This window comes from Nestor notabilis, unplaced genomic scaffold (genome assembly GCF_000696875.1).
Source record: "Nestor notabilis isolate BGI_N333 unplaced genomic scaffold, ASM69687v1 scaffold14666, whole genome shotgun sequence".
Taxonomy (NCBI): domain Eukaryota; kingdom Metazoa; phylum Chordata; class Aves; order Psittaciformes; family Psittacidae; genus Nestor; species Nestor notabilis.
Genome location: NW_009932488.1, coordinates 4292 through 23352, shown reverse-complemented (window position 1 = coordinate 23352; position 19061 = coordinate 4292). Strand labels below are relative to the sequence as shown.

General features: G+C 39.6%; 1 protein-coding gene across 1 annotated transcript; it reads left to right on the top strand.

Moving 5' to 3' along the window:
* Nucleotides 1-125: 125 nt before the first annotated feature.
* On the top strand, nt 126-17982 carry IQCB1 (IQ motif containing B1). Its single transcript, XM_010016425.1, has 13 exons — nt 126-243; nt 1054-1216; nt 2897-3026; nt 5290-5383; nt 6463-6562; nt 6936-7108; nt 9804-9916; nt 11050-11159; nt 14857-14999; nt 15426-15574; nt 16032-16160; nt 16520-16676; nt 17753-17982. The coding sequence occupies exons 1-13, from the start codon at nt 126-128 to the stop codon at nt 17980-17982; spliced, it is 1809 nt and encodes a 602-aa protein (XP_010014727.1).
* Nucleotides 17983-19061: the final 1079 nt, after the last annotated feature.

Genomic DNA, 19061 nt, shown 5'->3' with positions numbered 1-19061 from the left:
GCTCCAGCCGATGGCGCTGGAGGTTTGGTGGAAGTAGTGGCTTAAGGATTCCACGCCTGCACCGAAAAAACTAAGGAAGGGAAGAGGCTTAAATCGATGGTTTTGAGGGCTTCCCTCTGTTTCCTATGGCAAACGTGCCCAGCGCGGGGCTGGCAGCTGCCGATCCCCGGATACTGGCCTTAGCTGCTCAAGTCACCGAGAGCACAGAACAGGACATCCCCCTGCTGCTTCTGAAGTTAAAAGGTAATTGGCGCCTTTTCTAAGAGAAGAAGATGGGGCAGCGGAGTATGGGCAGTCCTGCTTCCTTCTGCCTCCTTAAATACAGAAGGTCTTTCTGAATGTTTCTGGCAGGGCTGGAAACTCTCCGAGTTTTTCCTGAGACTGGTGTTGAGTGGCATTTGGCTCTGTAACAATAAGAAGGAGATGCTGGGGAACAAATGGAGAGGAACTCTTTTTCTCCTTATCAGCTGTCACCATGTTTATAAGACCCCTGCTGATGTGGACAAGGATCTTGCATATGGTTAAATAATTTCTGCCAGTACTTTTGGTGGAGAAATGGAGTGGTTGTCAGTAGTCAGTTTTTAAGTCTTAACATAGAAACGCAATCACAAGCTCCTGTGTGACTCCCCTGTCTTTTCTTTTGCCACATAGCCACTTGCTCATAGAAATGGTAGAAACAAGTTGGGTCCTGTTCTAAATTAGGATGTAATTATAAGGAAGCTGTATGTTTCACAGTGGTTGTGGTTTTATCTGGCCTAGGAAATTCATACAAATGGGCTATATCCCAGGTAATGTATGTTTTACTACTAAATGTGCAATGAGAAAATGGAAACCTAAGTTTAGCTATCCCTCCCAATTGTCATAGAAGCTAAAAAAATGGATTGTAGCTGTAGGAGTGAAAAATGCTGGGGGAAAAAAATATACTGCTGTTAGCCCTTTTAGAATTACCTTAATCATGGCTGTGTGTACACATATATTTTGGAAAAAGAAAAAGAGTCTTGCACATCAGAATCTTATGTGCCTCTTTGTCTCTGTCCTGCTTTCTTCCCACAGGAATTTTAAATAGTGCTTCCTTGGGATCTGAAGAATCCAAAAGAATTAAACAAGATATATACAGTTATGATCTTACTCGGTACTGCATGCTGGTCCTTAGACAAGACCACTTTCGACTGCATGGAGGCTGGGCTACTGCTGCCCAGCTAGCAGAGATACTAAGGTGAAAAAAGTGCTAAAAAGTTTTCTTCTTGTATTCTTTCTGGCCTTTCATCTTGCTCTTTTTCTTTTCAAGCTGTAATACACTGGCTCCCATCCAGAACAAGGCTTGTTGTTCAGAAAAGGCCAGGGTTAAAGTGCAGGGAGCAGTCAAGAGCAGAGGGGTCAGGCATAGCCTAATTGGTCCTGTTTAATTCATTCCCACTGTTTTATTGAGCTGGGTAGACTGTTTGGTGGGAACACTTTCTGCGTTGTCTTTACCTTTTTTTGTGAACAGTGCTCATTGGTGTCACAGTTCTTACCCAGTCATTGCTAATTTTGAATTGCAGTTATTTTAAAGAGTTTGTTCACTTAGGTTTCATCTTGCAAAAATCTTCAGCCTGATTGACTCACAGCTTGGCTTCACTCTGTTTGTATACCTATTTTCTTTATCTATTTATATTTTCAGCATAAGAGAGGACATGGTTCATACAAACTAGACAGCTTGATGTAGTGATAGTGTGAGAATGGCATTATTAAACATAATTCATAGCTAGTAAATAGGACAACTTTAAACTCAAATCCCCAGTGACCCAATCTCAGTTTTCAATGTCAGGAAAAATAGTAAGTTTTAAATTTTCCCCGAGTTATGCTTGATTTTGGCTTAACTAAGGAGCAAAATTCTAAGGCATGAAGCAATTAGGCAACCAACACTTATTTATGCCTTATCTGCAGTATGAATTTTTAATGCCAGGAATTTCACTAAAAGATGCAAGATTTATCACCAGAGCTGTGTGATAGATACTTAAATCATCCCCTATAAGCTATTTCAGTTTGGGAGAAAACTGAAATTTATTTTGCTTATAAAAAATGTCCTTTTGTAACTAGGTGAATCTCAGCTTCATGCCCAGAATTTGCTTTCTGAGGGTTGCTAAGCAAAGCCTTATGTGTGTGCATTCACAAAAAGCTATCCAAGCCTAGGGAAGATGTCAGAAAGCAAAATTCATAAGAAGTTAGGAAGATTTTTTTTGTTGCACTGGTAGCAGTGTGCAGTGCAGAATTTAAAAGCTTCCCAGTTGTAAAACATGCAGTTTCTTGTAAAAAGCCTTCCAGAAATGACTGACATGGTTGCTGTGAGTAAAATAAGAGAACTGAGATCTGAAGAACTGATTCGTAGCCCACGTGTATTCCTCAGTTAGAGGAAAGTGGTAGACAGACTCACAGAAGTTTTTGTGGTAGTATTTTTTAATGCGCGTTTTTATTGCCTGATCTGCACCCCCTTCATCATCAGCCTGCCTTTATCAGGGTTTTGTCTACCTTTCTATTTTGCTTTTTTTTTTCCCTTTATGGTCATTGGAGCCCTTCCCTAGCACATGGAGCAAGCCTGAACAGGTCCTGTGAAGCTGAAAGAGACAGTGCCTTGGATATTTTTTAAACGTAGACGTGCTGTAATAAGTAGTAATATGCTTGCTGTTTCCAGCCTGCCACTGATTCCTCTTCCTTTTGAAGCAGCTACCTTTGGAGCCAGTCACAGCAGTTAACCATTGTTCAGTGTTGAATTGTCCCATGCCAGTGAAGCATTTATACTCTGACAACATGACATTCATTCAAAGCTGTTCAAATGGTATATTTGAACATATGAATTTGTTCTGAATGGAACCCTCGATTCAGGTTGACTTTTTTTCTTTTTCTTCCTCCATTTCAGTCATTGTTGTGTAGGACTAGAGGTGAAAGAAGATCCTGAGGAATTTTACAAGAAATTTCTTCCTTCAGCTATAGACAACCTGCTGGTTTTGGGAAGACGCCTGCAAGCACGATTTATCCGAGCAATCAAGGTATTTAAGTTTCGTAGTTAAAAGAGCAGAGAACCTCTGTAAAGGTTCCAAGGTTTTTGTGTAAGTAGGGTGTTATTCTAGGGACAGTGTATTAGGAACTTTTATTTTCCATAAATTACAGTATTTTTTTATGCCTTGGAGCTTTGGAACTGAAATCTGTCATTGTGGACCATGCAGTCCATTACATGTGCAGATCTGTTTTGGTACTGTATGTTTGTTTGGAGAGTTTGGCTACTACTTTTCACCAGTTTTAAAGGTAGGAGGAAGGAATGCAATTATAAGCAGTATAGAAGAATTAGAGCAGTGCAATAGAGAAAAATGCCTTACAAAAGTCAGCAGTACAATCATGGTAGTGTCTTTTTAACTTTGCATATAATAAGTTCAGTCTTTGTAAGGGCTCTGCTCCTACTGCTCTATTCAGCTTTACAAAAAAAGGTTTAGGAAGTCTTAAGATTTTGAATCAGATTTCTTGAAGTTTGCTTCACCATACAATTTATGCTGCGAAATTGGCAAAAAATTCCCACAGTGCTCATTACTTCTGAACCTACACTTTGGGAACCCCAAAGGCAGACTTGGTAAATTTGTAGATTTGGACACTTCCTTGCATTTCCCTCCCTCTTTGCAGAGAAGAAGGGTTTTGCCCAGCGAGGTTCCCTCATCCTTTTGAAGCATTCTGAGTTCCAGAATTAGAAGGGGGGACAACAAAAAAGACCAACAAACGAAACTCAGAAATAAATTAAATAACCAGCCTCATGGATTCTGATAGTTTCTTTTAATATTCCCATTTCCCTGTACTATCTCATGTCTTGGCTCACTGGTTTCTTGCACTTAGCCCAAGATTTCCTATGGAGCATTGTGATGGACACCAGCACCATAGTAATTTCTCAGAAAGTATCAGTAGAGTAACATATTTTCTCTTAATTCAATACTTTAGAAGTGCATTTAGAGCTTAAGAAGGAAGCTTCCTGAAGGACATCCCAGGAGACTCAAGTCTTGTCCGCAATATGTAATTTCCTCCACACTTTCTTATTATGTTTCGTCCTGCATGCTACTTGAGTCATGCTTGTGGGCAAAGATTTCTTTTGAATGCAAATGCAGACTACATTATAATTAGTACTTTGGCTTTTAAACCTTGTGGTCTCAGAGGTGACTGGGCACCCAGACTTGGCGCTTGCTCAGTGGAACTTTGGAAATCCCACTCTACCAGTAGAGATCTGTAGTTTATTCTGCCCTCGTCTGCTTTTTGTACAAGTCTTTGAAGTCAAGGGAAGTACTGAAATAGCTTTCAGAAACTGACATGTTGCCAAAACACAGAACAGATAATATTACAGCTTATTACTGTGATTTTGTATCTCTCATTGTCAGTAAGAACCAAATGCAAATTTAAACTGTGACTGATGGCTGGGAGTTACAGCATGGACCTAGGAACAGGCTTTCCAGAGTTTCATTTGGGAGGCTGAATTGATGCGGGACATATCAGGCCAAGTGCTCTATAACAACATTCATCAACAGTGTAGTACTATCAAAAGCCCCTTTGCTATCCCCCACACCAAAATTTTATAGTTCCAGTGGCTCACACCTGGAATACATACTCTAGACTCTGCACCTGTATGAGTGTTCATGTGTTCAAACCAGGACTCTTCCTGGACATTTTTTCCAGTCCAGTGTTATCACAGGCAAGCACATAACGTAATCTGTTTGGCAAATGGATCAAACTTCCCTTTAATAGTGGTTTGGCATTTGCTCCCAGACCTCCAAGGAGGAGGTGCTTCTGAAGCCTCACCATTTCAGTTTTTAGGAACCTTTTCCATTTTTCCTATGTACTTGTCCACTTTGTGCTTTTATCTTAAATAAGATTACAGTTTTAATCTGTGCTTTAATCTTAAATAATATATCTCCCACTTTGTGTTTTAAATCTGTGGTACGTTTCTACTGGTCTGTTACTTGTCTTAGCCCTCCTATGCTATCAATGTTTTTTTAAGGAGTAAACAAGACTTGTCTCTCCGTGCTATGATTTTTTTCAGGAATGGATGTGTTTTTTTTAAAAGTTTACATTGTCTTCATTGATCTTGGGCCTTGAAGGACTTGTAAGTTATGGGGAGTTTTTTTGACTGATTCCCACAGTTTTGCCAACTTCATTTGGGAATTTGATGGGGTTTTGGTCTCCAAATCCCCGAATCATACAAACCTTTCCACTACATCAAGCTGAAGTCCTCAGTGAAGATAACGTACACATGCTTTTACTTACTTGCGTTTTTCTTAGGATGAAGAAAAACAGGATTTTTTACACTGGTTCCAAACAGTAACTGATGCCATCTGCTGGCTGTTCGGTGGGCATATTCAACTAGCAGCGTGTGGTAAGGAAAAAGTAAACCCATAAAACACTTGGAAAATTATTATTGTAAATAGAGGTATCAACAATCAATCTTAAGATAATCCCCACCTAGTTTTCTAAACTGGAGTGGATGTCAAATCAGTTTCTTACAATGATCCACTCAACAGAAACAGCAATATCGAAAATGGCTAAGATCCACTAAAGGGAAATACTAGGAAATTTCCCTTCTAGTATTTCAGAGACAAACATTAAAAGTGTTTTTCTGTAATTTTCCTTTGTAATTCTACACCTTAAAAAAAAAAAAATATATATATATTTTCCTGATTAGATACAGTTCACCTTTTACCTGCGTGTGGATAACATATGCAGAAATCTAATCAGAGTACTCTGCTGGCCCTGAAAAGAGAGTAGAGTTGAAAACAGATTTATGAAGTTGTTGCCATGACGGGAGATTTTACAGATATTTAACAAACTTCACTATGCAATTCTGGCCAAAATAAGCTTTCAGTTCAACCAGTGTTAAGCATGCTGATTTTAAAAAGCAGAATTTGGTTTTGTTTCTAATATAGAGCAAAAACTTAAGGATCACAAGATATGTAACTAAAACCGCATGCGGCCAGCAAGATTGCTAAATATGTAGACAGTGGTACACTGGAATTAAAAAGATGGTGCTGTAATGACATCAGTGCACTTGCATTAAATAAGCCTGGTGTAACACACTGTCAAGGTTGAAGTCCTTATCTTTTCTGTATATTGTTGCCCCAATGATAATTCCACTGGTGTAATAAGAAACTGGTAGTTGTGTAACATAAAAGGTTTTAAAGCTTTTATTCCATTGCAACACCAGTGCCTGAGGGATATCAAAAGGCAGAAAAAAACAGGGCTTAACATGTTTTTTGGATGTTGAAGTAGTTTACTTATGCCTGTAAGTTTCACTGTAAAAATTATAAAAGAGGGATTTTGTTCCAGAAACAGTATTTGATTTTACTTGCTGTGGCTTATGTTCCATAATGAAGTTTATTTGGTTTACGGTATTTTCAAGTCTGGTTTTGATTGTGTGATTTCTTGTTTATTTGGTTTTGGTTTGTTTTGCTTTTTCAGTACTGCAAAATGATCACTTCCTGCAGTTGTTAATAACAGATGATGTTGAAACAACAATTCTAATGATGTCTGTTTTACACAATCTTTTGAAGGTCAATAGGTTAGTTGTTTTCATATAATTGTTTTCTTCTGAATTTTAAATTTAAAACTCAGTTCGTTACTGTTTGGTAAAACAGAACTTCTTCATATACAAAAATTGTGTTGGGTTTTTTCCTTAGTCTTTATTGTAGAAAAAAAAAAAAAAAAAAAAAAAAGCTGTTTTCTTTATTTTGTTAAATTGAGGGAATGGGAATCAGTTGATTGAAACAGTAGTACTGCCTGCATCAGATTGCTGGGCTGGCTAGCTGGGCATATGGGCTTGTTGAATGCCTAACTTTTCTAAAAATAGGTTACTGTTAAAAAGCTCATCATTTTAATTAACACTTCAATTCTGCCCTGCCCCCTTCTCCCCCCTTTTTTTTCCTTCTTCAAAGCTCTGTCTTGCTTCAGGTTGATGAAGAGACCCTTTACTCTGTTTTGGATGAACTTGTTTATAAGCTTTCATCTACTACCAATCCTGTCATAGGAAATGCTGCTACAAAACTGCTGGTGATGGTGGCAAAATTTTGCAAGCAGCTTGTGAGGTTACTCACAACTCGCTACAAAGGTTTGTAAACATGCATGGCACATCGCTTGGCATCTTCTTATGTATGCTGTAAAAATACAAAGATGGAGGTTTCCCATCTTGTATGGGATAAGTACGCAGTACATATGGAAACTGCAGTGCTGTGTTGGTTTGTTTTTTTCTGCCTTCTGTTCATTTTCATTGTGGTTTAAGGTGCCACACCTCTTCCTGTTTCCTAGATTTATTGTCTTCTGTGTATTGAGGACTCCGCATGTGGCAACTTTTCTCTTAAAGCTGCTGTTTGTCACTTCCAACTTGATGGTCTTTACTTCTTTCTGTGTGATGTTCTGCATCTCTTATTCCTGTGGAGGCTGGATGTTGACATATCCTAGTAGTGGAGTGCCTGTTACTGCCCCAGTAAGAGCTGTGTATCAGACATCTGCCAGTGTGCTAGGGCTCACTAATCCAGAACCATCGAAGTTTTACTTAAAGCCAACTTCTGTTACTGGTCTGCTAATCTGATAGGTGCTGTTCTATTACTGAGACGACAACTGTGGTTTGGTATCAAAGATTGGAATGAACTTTTTCCAATAATTCACAAAACGGGTTTATTGTTTTGTCTCAATGCCTTTATATGAGTATGCCTATAATTTGCTCTATGTTATTCATTAGTTAATGAGGTGTCCCATTTAATGTTTCTGTCTCTGGCCTAGCAGGGAGCTCCAGGAAATCTCTTTGTCCTCTGTCATGCCTATGGAGACTAAGAAAGAGGCTTTGATGTTTGCCAGGTCTTTTATATTCTGGATGTTATTAATGGTCAAAACTGCTTGTGAGGAGCCTCAGGTCCTTTGGGATGAGGACAGTAAAAAGTGGGTATGCTAGACAAAAAGGTCCAATTTCCCTTTTTTATGTTTGTGTTGACTATTTATTAGGCAATACCAGCCAGATAAATTTCTGGACCAGACTGGCAGCTTTGCCACCTTTTTGACTGCAGAACTGGGAGAGGAGAGCTTCCTATTGGTATGAAATTAAGTATAAAGTGCCTAAGACTAGCATCACATTGCAGCTTCTTGTGAAGCTGCTGTGATAGTCTGATCATCCCAACTGTAGCATGCTGGCTGGTCTGAAGAAAAGCAAGTCTCCATCAGAGGATTATACTTCATTTTGCTGTAGAATCACAATATGCCACAGTCATTTAGAGACTTTTCATCTCACTTCTGTACACATATCCTGTTTCCTCTCTGTTTTTTGGGTTTTTTGGTTTGGTTTGGTTGGTTGGTTTGGGGTTTTTGTTGGGTTTTTTTGTTTTGTTTGTGGTTTTTGTTGTTGTTGTTGTTTTGTTTTGTTGTTGTGGTTGGGTTTTTTTAAGTTAGATTCCTTATGTTAGTTTTCACTCAGGCTTTGGAATCCTTTGGGTAGTTTGAGGAGTAGCAGCAACAAAGAAAGCATTACAGCATTTCCACCAGCTGGCTATCTCCATTGAAATAACTTGGCTTCACGGTGGCTCAGAGCTGTTGGCAGTATGAGGTACTTCAGTGCAGGCTTCCAGTGGCAGCCTGCTGGAGGTGAGGGCATCACCTGAGTCATGTTTCCAAGACTAGCACAGTCTTTACATTGGGTTTCCAGGAGGACCTGGTCTTTATGTCTGTGTGGGTTGACACAGCTGAGAGGCACACTTGAGATCTCCCTGTCAGTAGCTGGAAGGTCCATATGGCTGTACTTCTGTACAGAAACTGGCATATGGTTGCATCAGACCCATGGGACTTCTGCCTTGTGCAGCCAGGCTGTGCAGAGCTCTGGCAGCCTTAGGGCATCCCCTGACTCCATTTGGAGTCTCACCTGTTTCTCTTCTGAAGAAGTTTAACCATCATTGTCTTTCCAAAATGGTGCATGTGTGATAGAACAGAGGTACCATTTCTGTTTGCTTGAAGGACTTTGTGCTCCATATCCAGATCCTGTAATTACACATGTGTGGGAGTTGTCCAGTGTATTAATATGCTTATGACAGTGATTTGAAGATGGAAAAGTTGAATCTGCAGTTCTTCAGGAGGCTATCCAAACATGTGTCTACTTCCTGCTCCCTTTCTTTTTACCTGCAACTTCCTATAGAACTCTCAGCCTCTGAGATTTGTCTGATGCAAAGCTAAAAAGCATGTGTTACTGTCTGTTTAGATCCTATGTGCAGCACGAGGAGTGTGTGTGTGTTGTGGGAGGAGCACAACTACGCTTCCTAGCTACTGCAAACCCAAAGAGCTGTTTTGTCTCGGGGATTGGATGCACGTGTATTGACAGTTAGACTATGCTATGCAGATAAGACATCAAAGAATTCCAGTTATAAATAAATTTTTATTATGAAAAACACAAAAGCAGTGCTAATAAAACCCAGTGCTTGCATGGTACTTTACATCCTTGTAGAACCTTAAAATGGGTTACTGATAAGACACTGAAAGTACATTGATAATTTAGCTGCCAGTTATATAGGCACGATAGATAGTGCCATGGACATACACACTATGGTCACGGCATTATACTTCTCTGTGATGGTTAGAGCACCAGATATTCATTGATAATAATGTGCATTGAAACACAAAGATGACTGACTGACAGTGTTCAGCTCTACTGTTCCTGTGCACATAGAATCAGATTTGATTTTTTTACTTGAAAATTGTTGGTTTGAAATCCTGAAAAGAAAAATTCACCTTAGCAGTATCACACACTGCTTTTCTCTCTCTCTTAGGATTAAAAGGGCTTTTAAGTAAACAGTGGACTGGCAAAGGATTTGACAGGGATCTTAGTCAACTTTTGGATCTGCTGTACTTGGAACAGCCCAATGGAAAAGGAGAAATGCAGGTGCTGAAGTTTAATGAGACTTTTGTATGTGAAATCCTAGTTACATGTGATTTATGTATGTTTAGAATGGATTTACTCTATCACTTTGACACTTTTCAAAGCCTATGTTATTTTTTCGCTATATTAATGGACTTTAAAATTTCATATCTATTATTTTTTTTCCCTCCATCATTTTTGAAGACGTCAAGAAATTTACCAGCAATTCAGGACAGCCACTTGGAAGATTGACTTCCTGTTAGAGATTCATTGTAAACTTCTATACAACCATAGCTGGGGCGGGGTGTGGATTATTTTTGCTAACTATAGACCAAAAATAACTGTATCTGCTTTTTTCACATCAGTGTTACAAATTTAGATCTCTCAATTCTAGGCAGTGTTCATGTAGAATCAAATCATGTAGAGGAAATGCTGAATAAGAACAACTGGGGTGTGTTCCCTATACATGAGACAATGTACAAACTTCTTAACAAAATTTTACGTGCAGATTTCTCAGAGATAATTCTTAAAAGGCAGTCAGGTTATAGTTGTAGAGACTTGCTTTCATCTTCAACAGAGCAGAGTGTTCTGTGGTTTTGTTGGGCTTTTTGTTTGCTGCTTTGTTTGAGGGTTTTGTTTGTTGTGGGTTTTTTAAGAAATCCATTTAAGAATAGAATTGATTTTTTTTTTTGTTTTTTTTTTGCTTGTTGCATTTCAATGACTTCTGATCATACCACAAATGTAACATTTTTCCTCTGCTAATTCTCCAGACTTGTCTTTCTGCCTTCTCTAGAGTAGGTATTTTGATTGAATCACCATTTGAAATATCAAGTGTTTCAGGTGTTTAAATACAAATTTCTAACATTGGTTAATGCAGCTAATACATATTTTATATTTGTGCTGTAGATTCATTTGTTTCCCACAGAAAGCATCAATCTGGATGGTCAGATTAGGTACCTTTAGAGGAATACAGGGTTCAGGATAGTAACTGTCTTATAAGACCTTAAATTCTTCAAGCTGTTACAAATACTGAATATTGATGCCTTTGAAAACTGGGGGTTTTTTTGCCAAACGTTGAGATTGTTCCAAATATGCAAGCTTTAAAAGTGGTTTTTTATGCAGAGAAAATATTCTACCAACTGCTTTATTAATTTCAGAGGCAGCATCAAGCAGCTTGCATAATCCAGGCTATGTGGAGGGGATTTCAGACAAGGAAAAGGCTGAAAAAACTACCCCAAGCTGTGACTACTTTACAAAGAAGCTTCAGGTAAATAGTATGATTTTGTAAAAAGCACTAAAGAGAGGGATTAGTAAGAAGGTTTAGTTTAGTTTTTCTCAGGTTACAGAGTGACAGGAAGAATTTGGCTCATGTAATCCAATGTCCTTTTTGAAGTAGGGCTGGCCAGAGTTCCTTCCTCTTGAAGATGCCTTTTTTCAGTCGGCTGTTATTTCTGAAACATAAAGGTAATGTAATGCCAATATGAGCTGTTTCACTACAGATTCTTGTAGCAGAAACATCCAAAGTGTGCTTTTCCAGCAGGACCAAACTGCCACTTCTGGTGCCAAAAGCTCCAACTGTCCCTTTCCCAGCTGCTGAACTTCTCTGTGAAAAAAACTTGGGTCTATGACGCTTTTACATGTTTTCTGTGTATTTCTGGCATATGGAAAACTAAAAGCATGCCACTCTGTAGCATGGGATTGAACTAAACAGAATTAGAGGGTGATGTACTGGTAGTGGAATAGTTAACTTGTTTGCAGTTAACTTGACACAAAATTCCACCGTAAATTGAATGTGAAGCAGTCCTGGAGTTTCCAATCTGCCATGCCAGAGTGCTGCAGAAACCAAGGCCCATCGTGCTTGCCCAGTATAGTGCTTGCAAGACCTTGTTCCTCATTAATATTTGAACTGTCTGGCTCTCAGAAGAGGAATCACTTCAGTGATCTAGAAATAGTATCCTCTGACTTGGAGCACCACAGAAAAATGAAGCTACATAAATAATTCTTGTCTTGAAGCAGTATTTCAGCAGTAATGTTTGCACATGTTAGGCTAACTCCTGAGAAATGTCGTGTGAATTTAACGTAGATCAAGGGATCTAAATCAAGTTCAGATTCTACAGCAGGTTTTTTCCAACTTTTTTTGTGTATATTGAGCATTACCATGTCAAAGCTAGATCCTAGAAGTCAATTAGATAAATCACATTGCATTATGATCAAGGTGTTAGAAAGCAGAGAGTTATGATTTGTTGTCTAGACTGGCATTAAGAAGATACTGGACGATCTAGGGTGTCATCTTTAAATTCTGGAAGGTTTGCAGGGGTAAGCAGTGTGCCTGTTGTGCTGGGATACCAAGGATAACGTCCTTGTCACTCATTTTTACTGACCATACACTTTGAGACAGTATTCCTGCCCTCATCAGGCATCTTGCAAGCCTTCAATGAAAAATCAGAGCCCAGAAAACTTGGATGATGGGCTAAGACGTAACATGGTATAGCGGAAGGGAAAGGGTGGCGAGGCTGTCAGCAATCAACAAGCTACTTGACTTTCCTGTGTCATGTTTTCGGTATTGTAATGTGTGCCTCTTAAGTAGTTCTTGAGTCATTTAAATGGACTTTTGAATGTGCCTGTTTAATACTGAAGGGAATAGAAATGTATTCATATCCTTGCAGTTGTGTGTTGATGGCTCAGACAGTCTCAGTGTACTGAGTAAATACAGTTACTGTACTACTCCAGTGTTGGATTTTTTCTGTTTAGGTCAAAGCTGCAGTTAGTATTATGCTGAAAAATAGTGTAAGTACAACCTCAGAAAAGCTGTCAAGAGGACTTTTTAGTTTTTAACAGTGGGGGTTTGAATATATTCACAGATTTATTTTAGAACAAGCATGGTTAAATATTCCTGAGGTTGAAACTCCAAACTTGGCTCATCTGCATCTGCAGTGGAACATCTTAAACTCTGCAAGTTATGCTTTAGAGAGATGATCAGAGGGAGGCTGATCTGTGCCATGAACTGCTGAAGGAAGCTTAGATCTTATTCCCTGTGTGTTTTGCTTCTGTTCAGAGGCATTTCCCTCTGAACAGAAGCAGTCACAGTGTCACAGTGTGGTCTTGTGCAAACAAATATGTCTTATTATTAGGAGGAAGAAAAGCATGTGTTCTGCAGATTTCATGGGAAAGAACCAGTATCAAAGAAACATTTAAATAGCTGACAGATACTGTTGGTAGTTTCACAGATGCACATCAGAGAAGTTCATGAAACATTCTTGTAGTTTCCCACCTAGTGGAGCTGATAAAAATGTCTAGGGGAAATTATTAATGTCATCAAGAGTCCTGTCTGAGCCTGTGGCATCATTCCACTTAGAGATGTAATATGTGCCTGCCTGGATTAAAAATGCAAAGATTTACAGCTCTAATTCACAGAAATGTGTTGGCTAAAATCCTCTAGTCTCCTGAAGACCATTCTGATGTAATCACATGTATCATGATCTGTCTTGGTAGATAGATGTGTGGGCATGCTTCAAGTCTGCACTACTGTCATAAAAGAAATACGATCTCTCAGATCATGGTGGAGGCTTTTTTATCAGTTAGGGCCAGAACTTTAAACCCAGAGCATCAATTTTACACAATAGCTTCCATCTCCCTTTTCCCCACCCAGTTGCAGAGACTGAGGAGAAAGTATGGTTGGTGAAAATTACAACTCAATTTATACTAGTGATGGGGAACTTGCAACTCAGTAGTACTGTGAGTCTAAAGGGATGTGACATGCAGCAATACCAAATTTGCTGGGCATTGGTTCTAGTTCAGCCTTTTTTGATCCTTTCTGGCAGCCCTTAGGCCTGTGCTCTGTCCATCTGCCCTAGTGCTTAAGGTGCTCCTTTCATTGTTCCTGGAAGAGGCTAGAGGAGAGCAGAACTCAGGGCTGTGGGCCCAGTGGGGTTACTCAGGCCTTGAGTGGGTAAGTGATTTCGCTGCAATAGGAGAAGGAGGGGGGATCACATCATTACCTTATTGTGGGGTACACTTGCAAAGTTTTAAGCATGAAGCTGCTAATGAGGTCAGGTCCATTGGAATGAGAAGGGGTAGTGAAGGGAGGGGGAGTCCTGGCTCACAGCTCCTCATGCGTCACTGAGACCGTGTCGAATTGGTCTCAGTAATTATTAGTACCAATACATCAGTATAGTTAGTATTAACACAGTGGTCTATATACTAATAGGTTAGTGTGTATATACAATTGATATAAAGGTTATCATTAACTATGGGGCAGTTACAGAATTTTCAGTTGTCTCATCTGTGAAACATCTGCTGGGGCTTTTCCAATGCCAAGCACAGTGCGGCAACATCCTAACATCGAATTACAACAAGTGGTACAGAGCAGGAAGAAATCACAAGAAAATTCTTTCCTAGCGTTCTGCTAACAAGGTTGATGGAGAAAATATGTCAGTCTGTCTTTCCTGGGGAAAAAAAATCCCTCCAAATTGAAGAAGTGAGCCTTAGCAGCAACATTCTGATCTACCCTTGCAGTCAGTAAAAAAATCATAGTATGAATTATGAAAAGCAGGTGCCATGTATGCTGATGGATGCCCTGGAAAAGGTACTGGGGCAAATCACTAATGTTGCTTTACCTCTTGCTCAGATGATGGAATCAAAATTTTTGTTGTAGTTCATGCTGGCTATGAATGTCCCACATGGAGCATCATTTCCTTCAGGGTCTTTAGAACTTTATCTTAAGTAAAAATATATCCTCTGGTTTGATGTGAGATTGAGTGACTGGCTCGGAGTTTTTCATGACTGTAGATAGTGTGGTGATTTGTTAGCTTGCAGGTAGTTTCTCATTTGGTGTGGTCCTGCAGCCAGCAGCTGGGATGGCAGATTATTTTGTGGATTTTCTCCCTCGATGCTGGACCATTTAACACAAAGAGAGATGCTTTTAAGGAATGTACAACTAATTTTAATGTATTTGTGTATTGCAGAGCGAAACGGGAACAGGAGCTGCACCACTTGAAAAAACAGAAGGAAGATGAGGCTCTAAAACTGCAAATGCAACTTCAGAGACAGAGGGCCATGAGACTCTTCCATGAACGACAGCTGGCCTTACTGAAAATAATCCATGCCAGTATGATTTATATTAAACTATATCAGAAGATTAAACTGTCTTAGTCTCCTTAAGAACAGTTTCTTCAAATTGTTTCCTAATCTTGCATGTCTGTTTGCACTGTAGTCTTACTGTCTCTTCTCCTGACCCAGTTACTTGACAGAGAACATGCTAATTCTACAAGGGCTCAGTAACTACTGATCAAGATCTGCTGCCTTCAAAACAGTGCAGGAGAAAGAGAGACCCAGTTTTCTTGGGTTACAGAGCTCCATTGCAGCTACAAGTCTCTGAGACATGGCCCACAGCTAGCAGACCTTGGGTGAATAGGGGCTTTTAACTGATAGCACCCAAGCTTTTTTAGTACTATCTAGTTTAGATAGAGTAAAAATGTAAATTGCTAAGAGATCCCTGCCCACAGTCTCATAACTATTTTTGTTACGTTTGTAGGTCAGGTAGGTAAGTACATGGAGGAAATGGAGGGGAAATCAGCATTAACTATCCAGAGATTCTGGCGAGGACATAGAGCGAGAAGAAATTTCCATCAACAGAGACAATCTCTTAAGGAGTATAAAGCAGCTGTTGTCATCCAGAGAGCAGTAAGTATATACTTTGTTCTAACATTAGATAGAACCGAGTGGGTTATTGCAATGCCTCGGAAAGCTCTGTTTGTTCTCTTACTGTCGATGTAGCCATAATTTATTAAAAAATTATTCAAGGATGACAGTCTAGAGCCACAAGTTGCTTCGACATGTTACATGCTGCATAGGTTACAAAGCCTAATACAGGCTTATAACTGAAATATAAGACTGCCACTTTGAAATGCAAGGTTGGAATTTCACCATTGTACAGCTGAGTCAGTAGTTTATTATGAGTGTTCTTACTGTTTAGCACTCATGCTGACCATTGTATGGTGTCTTTTCAGCATCACAGCTATATTTATGCCTTAACAGATGCAGTACTGAAACATTTTTTTTTCATCAATTGATTACAAACAAAATGAAAAGACGATTTTCCTGTCTCTGATTATCATATTCTCATACATTCTTTACAAAGGCTTGTAAATTCCTGGAAAAACGAAGAAGGAGGAGATCTCTCTCTCCTTGGAAAGATCCCAAGGGACTGACTGATGAGCAGAGACTAGCTTTGCAGCAGAAGGTGGATGACTACATCAAATTGCATCCGGTCTGTTCCTTAGTCATTTCATAATTTGCATTAATGATGCAACATAAAATACTGTAGGGATGAAATATCGTCAGCTTCATAAATTCAAGATAATACATATGAGGTATGCATAAATTAACCCTGCTTGTTTGACAGCAAGACACTGAGCTATTGGAGATTTTAACCATTAATAAAAAGGGTTAAAGCAAACTGTAATTTATATACTTGATGATGGATAGCTTTGGAAAGAGCTGCAGAGGAAGCAAAATTGAGTTAACAATTAGGAACAGGATTTGCATTCCTTGTTTAGACATTATTCTGCCCCCAAAAGACTTAAAGTAACCAGCTCCTAATGGTAATAAACTGTTATTCTCCTCCAGGCTTCCCAAATGTCAGAAGAAAGAAGTAAAGAATTACATATGCAGACCCAGGAAAAGCTGGCACAGTTCTTGCTGAGAAGCAGACTGGATCAGAGAGCAGCACAGCGAAGGGAGGCGTTGCTGGCTCAGGTCAACACTGATGTGGAGCTACTAATGAGTACGTGACTGTTCTGGTCATGGTTTTAATTACCATTTGGATTAAACTAATTTAGAAAGAAAATAAGAGGGAATGATGTTAAAGACTCATTTCAAAACTGAAATGTCTTTTTTCCTGTGCCATATGCCTTATCTTGATATTTGGGCTTTGTCAGGGGTTATCAAAGTGTTCCTACATGCTAAGTATACACACCTGCTTTTCAAGGAACATCATCATCTTCTGTTAAAAGTCTCTCTCTGGTATGTTCACAAGAAAAGCAATGGCCCTGTAAAAGGCATTAATATTTCTAAGAAGGGGATCTCGGACAAACCTCTTCTACGTTTGTTTTGCTTTGGTCTGTCTTCTTGTTGTATGCAAGCCACTGGTTGAAGTGCTCTCACCTCTTCCAGATAAAGAGGGAAATATTTAAGCTATGAATTCCAAGTAATGTTTTCATTTTCTCCAGCCTGGCTTTGTTTGAAGCAGAATTCACTCTCATGCTATCTTAATTCCAGACAAGTAGCCCATAGTGAAAGAGTGAGAATAGCAAACCGTAGCCACCAGAGAGCACCCAAGCCAGACAAAATTCAGCATTACTGAATGCCATTATTTAGTCTGTCACATGCTGTGTCACTGGAGCTCATTGCTCCCTGATCAGGCAAATCAGCAACACACTCTTACACTGGGCTGGGTCCTCCAGGCAGGGAGTTTGCTGCACCAGAGCAGTGGAAGCACTCTGCTGATACCCCTCTGTACTGCGAGTGCTGATCCAACAGTAGTGGCAAGGAACATCTCTTTCTTTTAAGTCATACTTTCACAAATCATTTTGGTGGATGACACCACTGCACCTGAGTGAAAGTCCTGCTTTCCCCCGCTTCTTCTGCCTCTCCCATTATGTATTTATTTTCTCAGATTAGCTTTAATTTGAATCACTTGTCCAGTCAGCTTTATCATGCAACCATAAAATTGTAATACCTGCATAGGGAAAGGGGTGATCTAGGACAGTGGGAAAGCGGGGTGGTAGTGCTGATGCTTCTTTTTTTTTTTTTATTTGAAATATTCTTAAAACCACAAACAAAAAAATCTTATTTTTACAGATGCTCCAGGGCTGGCAGAGACTACAGAAAAAGATCTAGATGTCTTTATGAGTCGATCAGTCCCTGTAGCTACCAAGGCAAGACAATCACACAACACTATGCTGAAATACACTCGCTGGCCATGGTGGAAGAAGCTTGGAGATGAGTTTATGGAGGATGATGTCATTCCTGATGATGACCAAAATGCAGAACTGGGAACTCTATTTATTGGTGGAAGGAAATCGTGTTAGGTAACAGGCAGAAGAATAATTTACTCAACCAGACTCAAGCCTTGCACCATGCACTCACTCATGTGAGGTTTTAAGGAAGAAAAATATTTGAATTCTAAAACAAAGCAGTGACAAAGACCAAAGACTTATTTTAGTGCATTTGACTTCTCTTATGAAGAATCTCTTATTGTACATCAAGAGTTAGATCCTATTTATTGTGCTGTTGTAAATAGGGTTTAAATGCTGTAATTTTAAATGAGGTTATTTTGTAATTTGTATCACTTTAAAAGTAAGTTCATAACCTTTGGCTTTTCAGTTCTTATTTGCACTTGGATGCATAAAGAATGACGCCATTGTAAAAGCCTGGGCTTTTATAGCAAAGCCTTTGATAAGATGATGTGCTTTGAGATAAAGATGGGTTCAGAACAGCCCAAGACACCAACAAGAAGTCAAGCAAGCACTAGGCAGGCTGGGTGTTAACAGCAGGGTAGAACAGCTAACTCCAGTTAGCAGTTAGCCTGAGGAACCTCCATCAGCCTCTTGATAGAGCCTCTTGATAGCTACAAGGGAAAAAACAAGGGAAGGGAAAAAATGTCATGTTCTTGGATTATGTATGTTTTAGCATAGAATCGTAGGATGATCTGGGTTTGGAAGGGACCTTACAGATTATCTAGTTCCAACCCCCCTGCCATGGGCAGGCACACCCTCCACTAGACCAAGGTTGCTCAAAGCCCCATCCAGCCTGGCCTTGAACACTGACAGGGATGGGGCATCCACAGCTTCTCTGGGAAACCTGAGCTAGTGTCTCACCACCCTCGCAATGAATTTCTTCCTAGTATCTAATCTAAATATCGAAATACCCTCTTTCAGTTTAAAGCCATTCCCCCTTGTTCTGTCACTACATGGCCTTGTAAAAAGTCCCTCTCCAGCTTTCTTGTAGGACCCCTTTAGATACTGGAAGGCTTAAGATCTAAGATCTCCCCAGAGCCTTCTCTTCTCCATGCTGAACAACCCATCTCCCTCAGCCTGTCTTCATAGCAGAAGTGCCCCAGCCCCCTGATCATCTTTATGGCCCTCCTCTGGCCTCACTTCAACAGGTC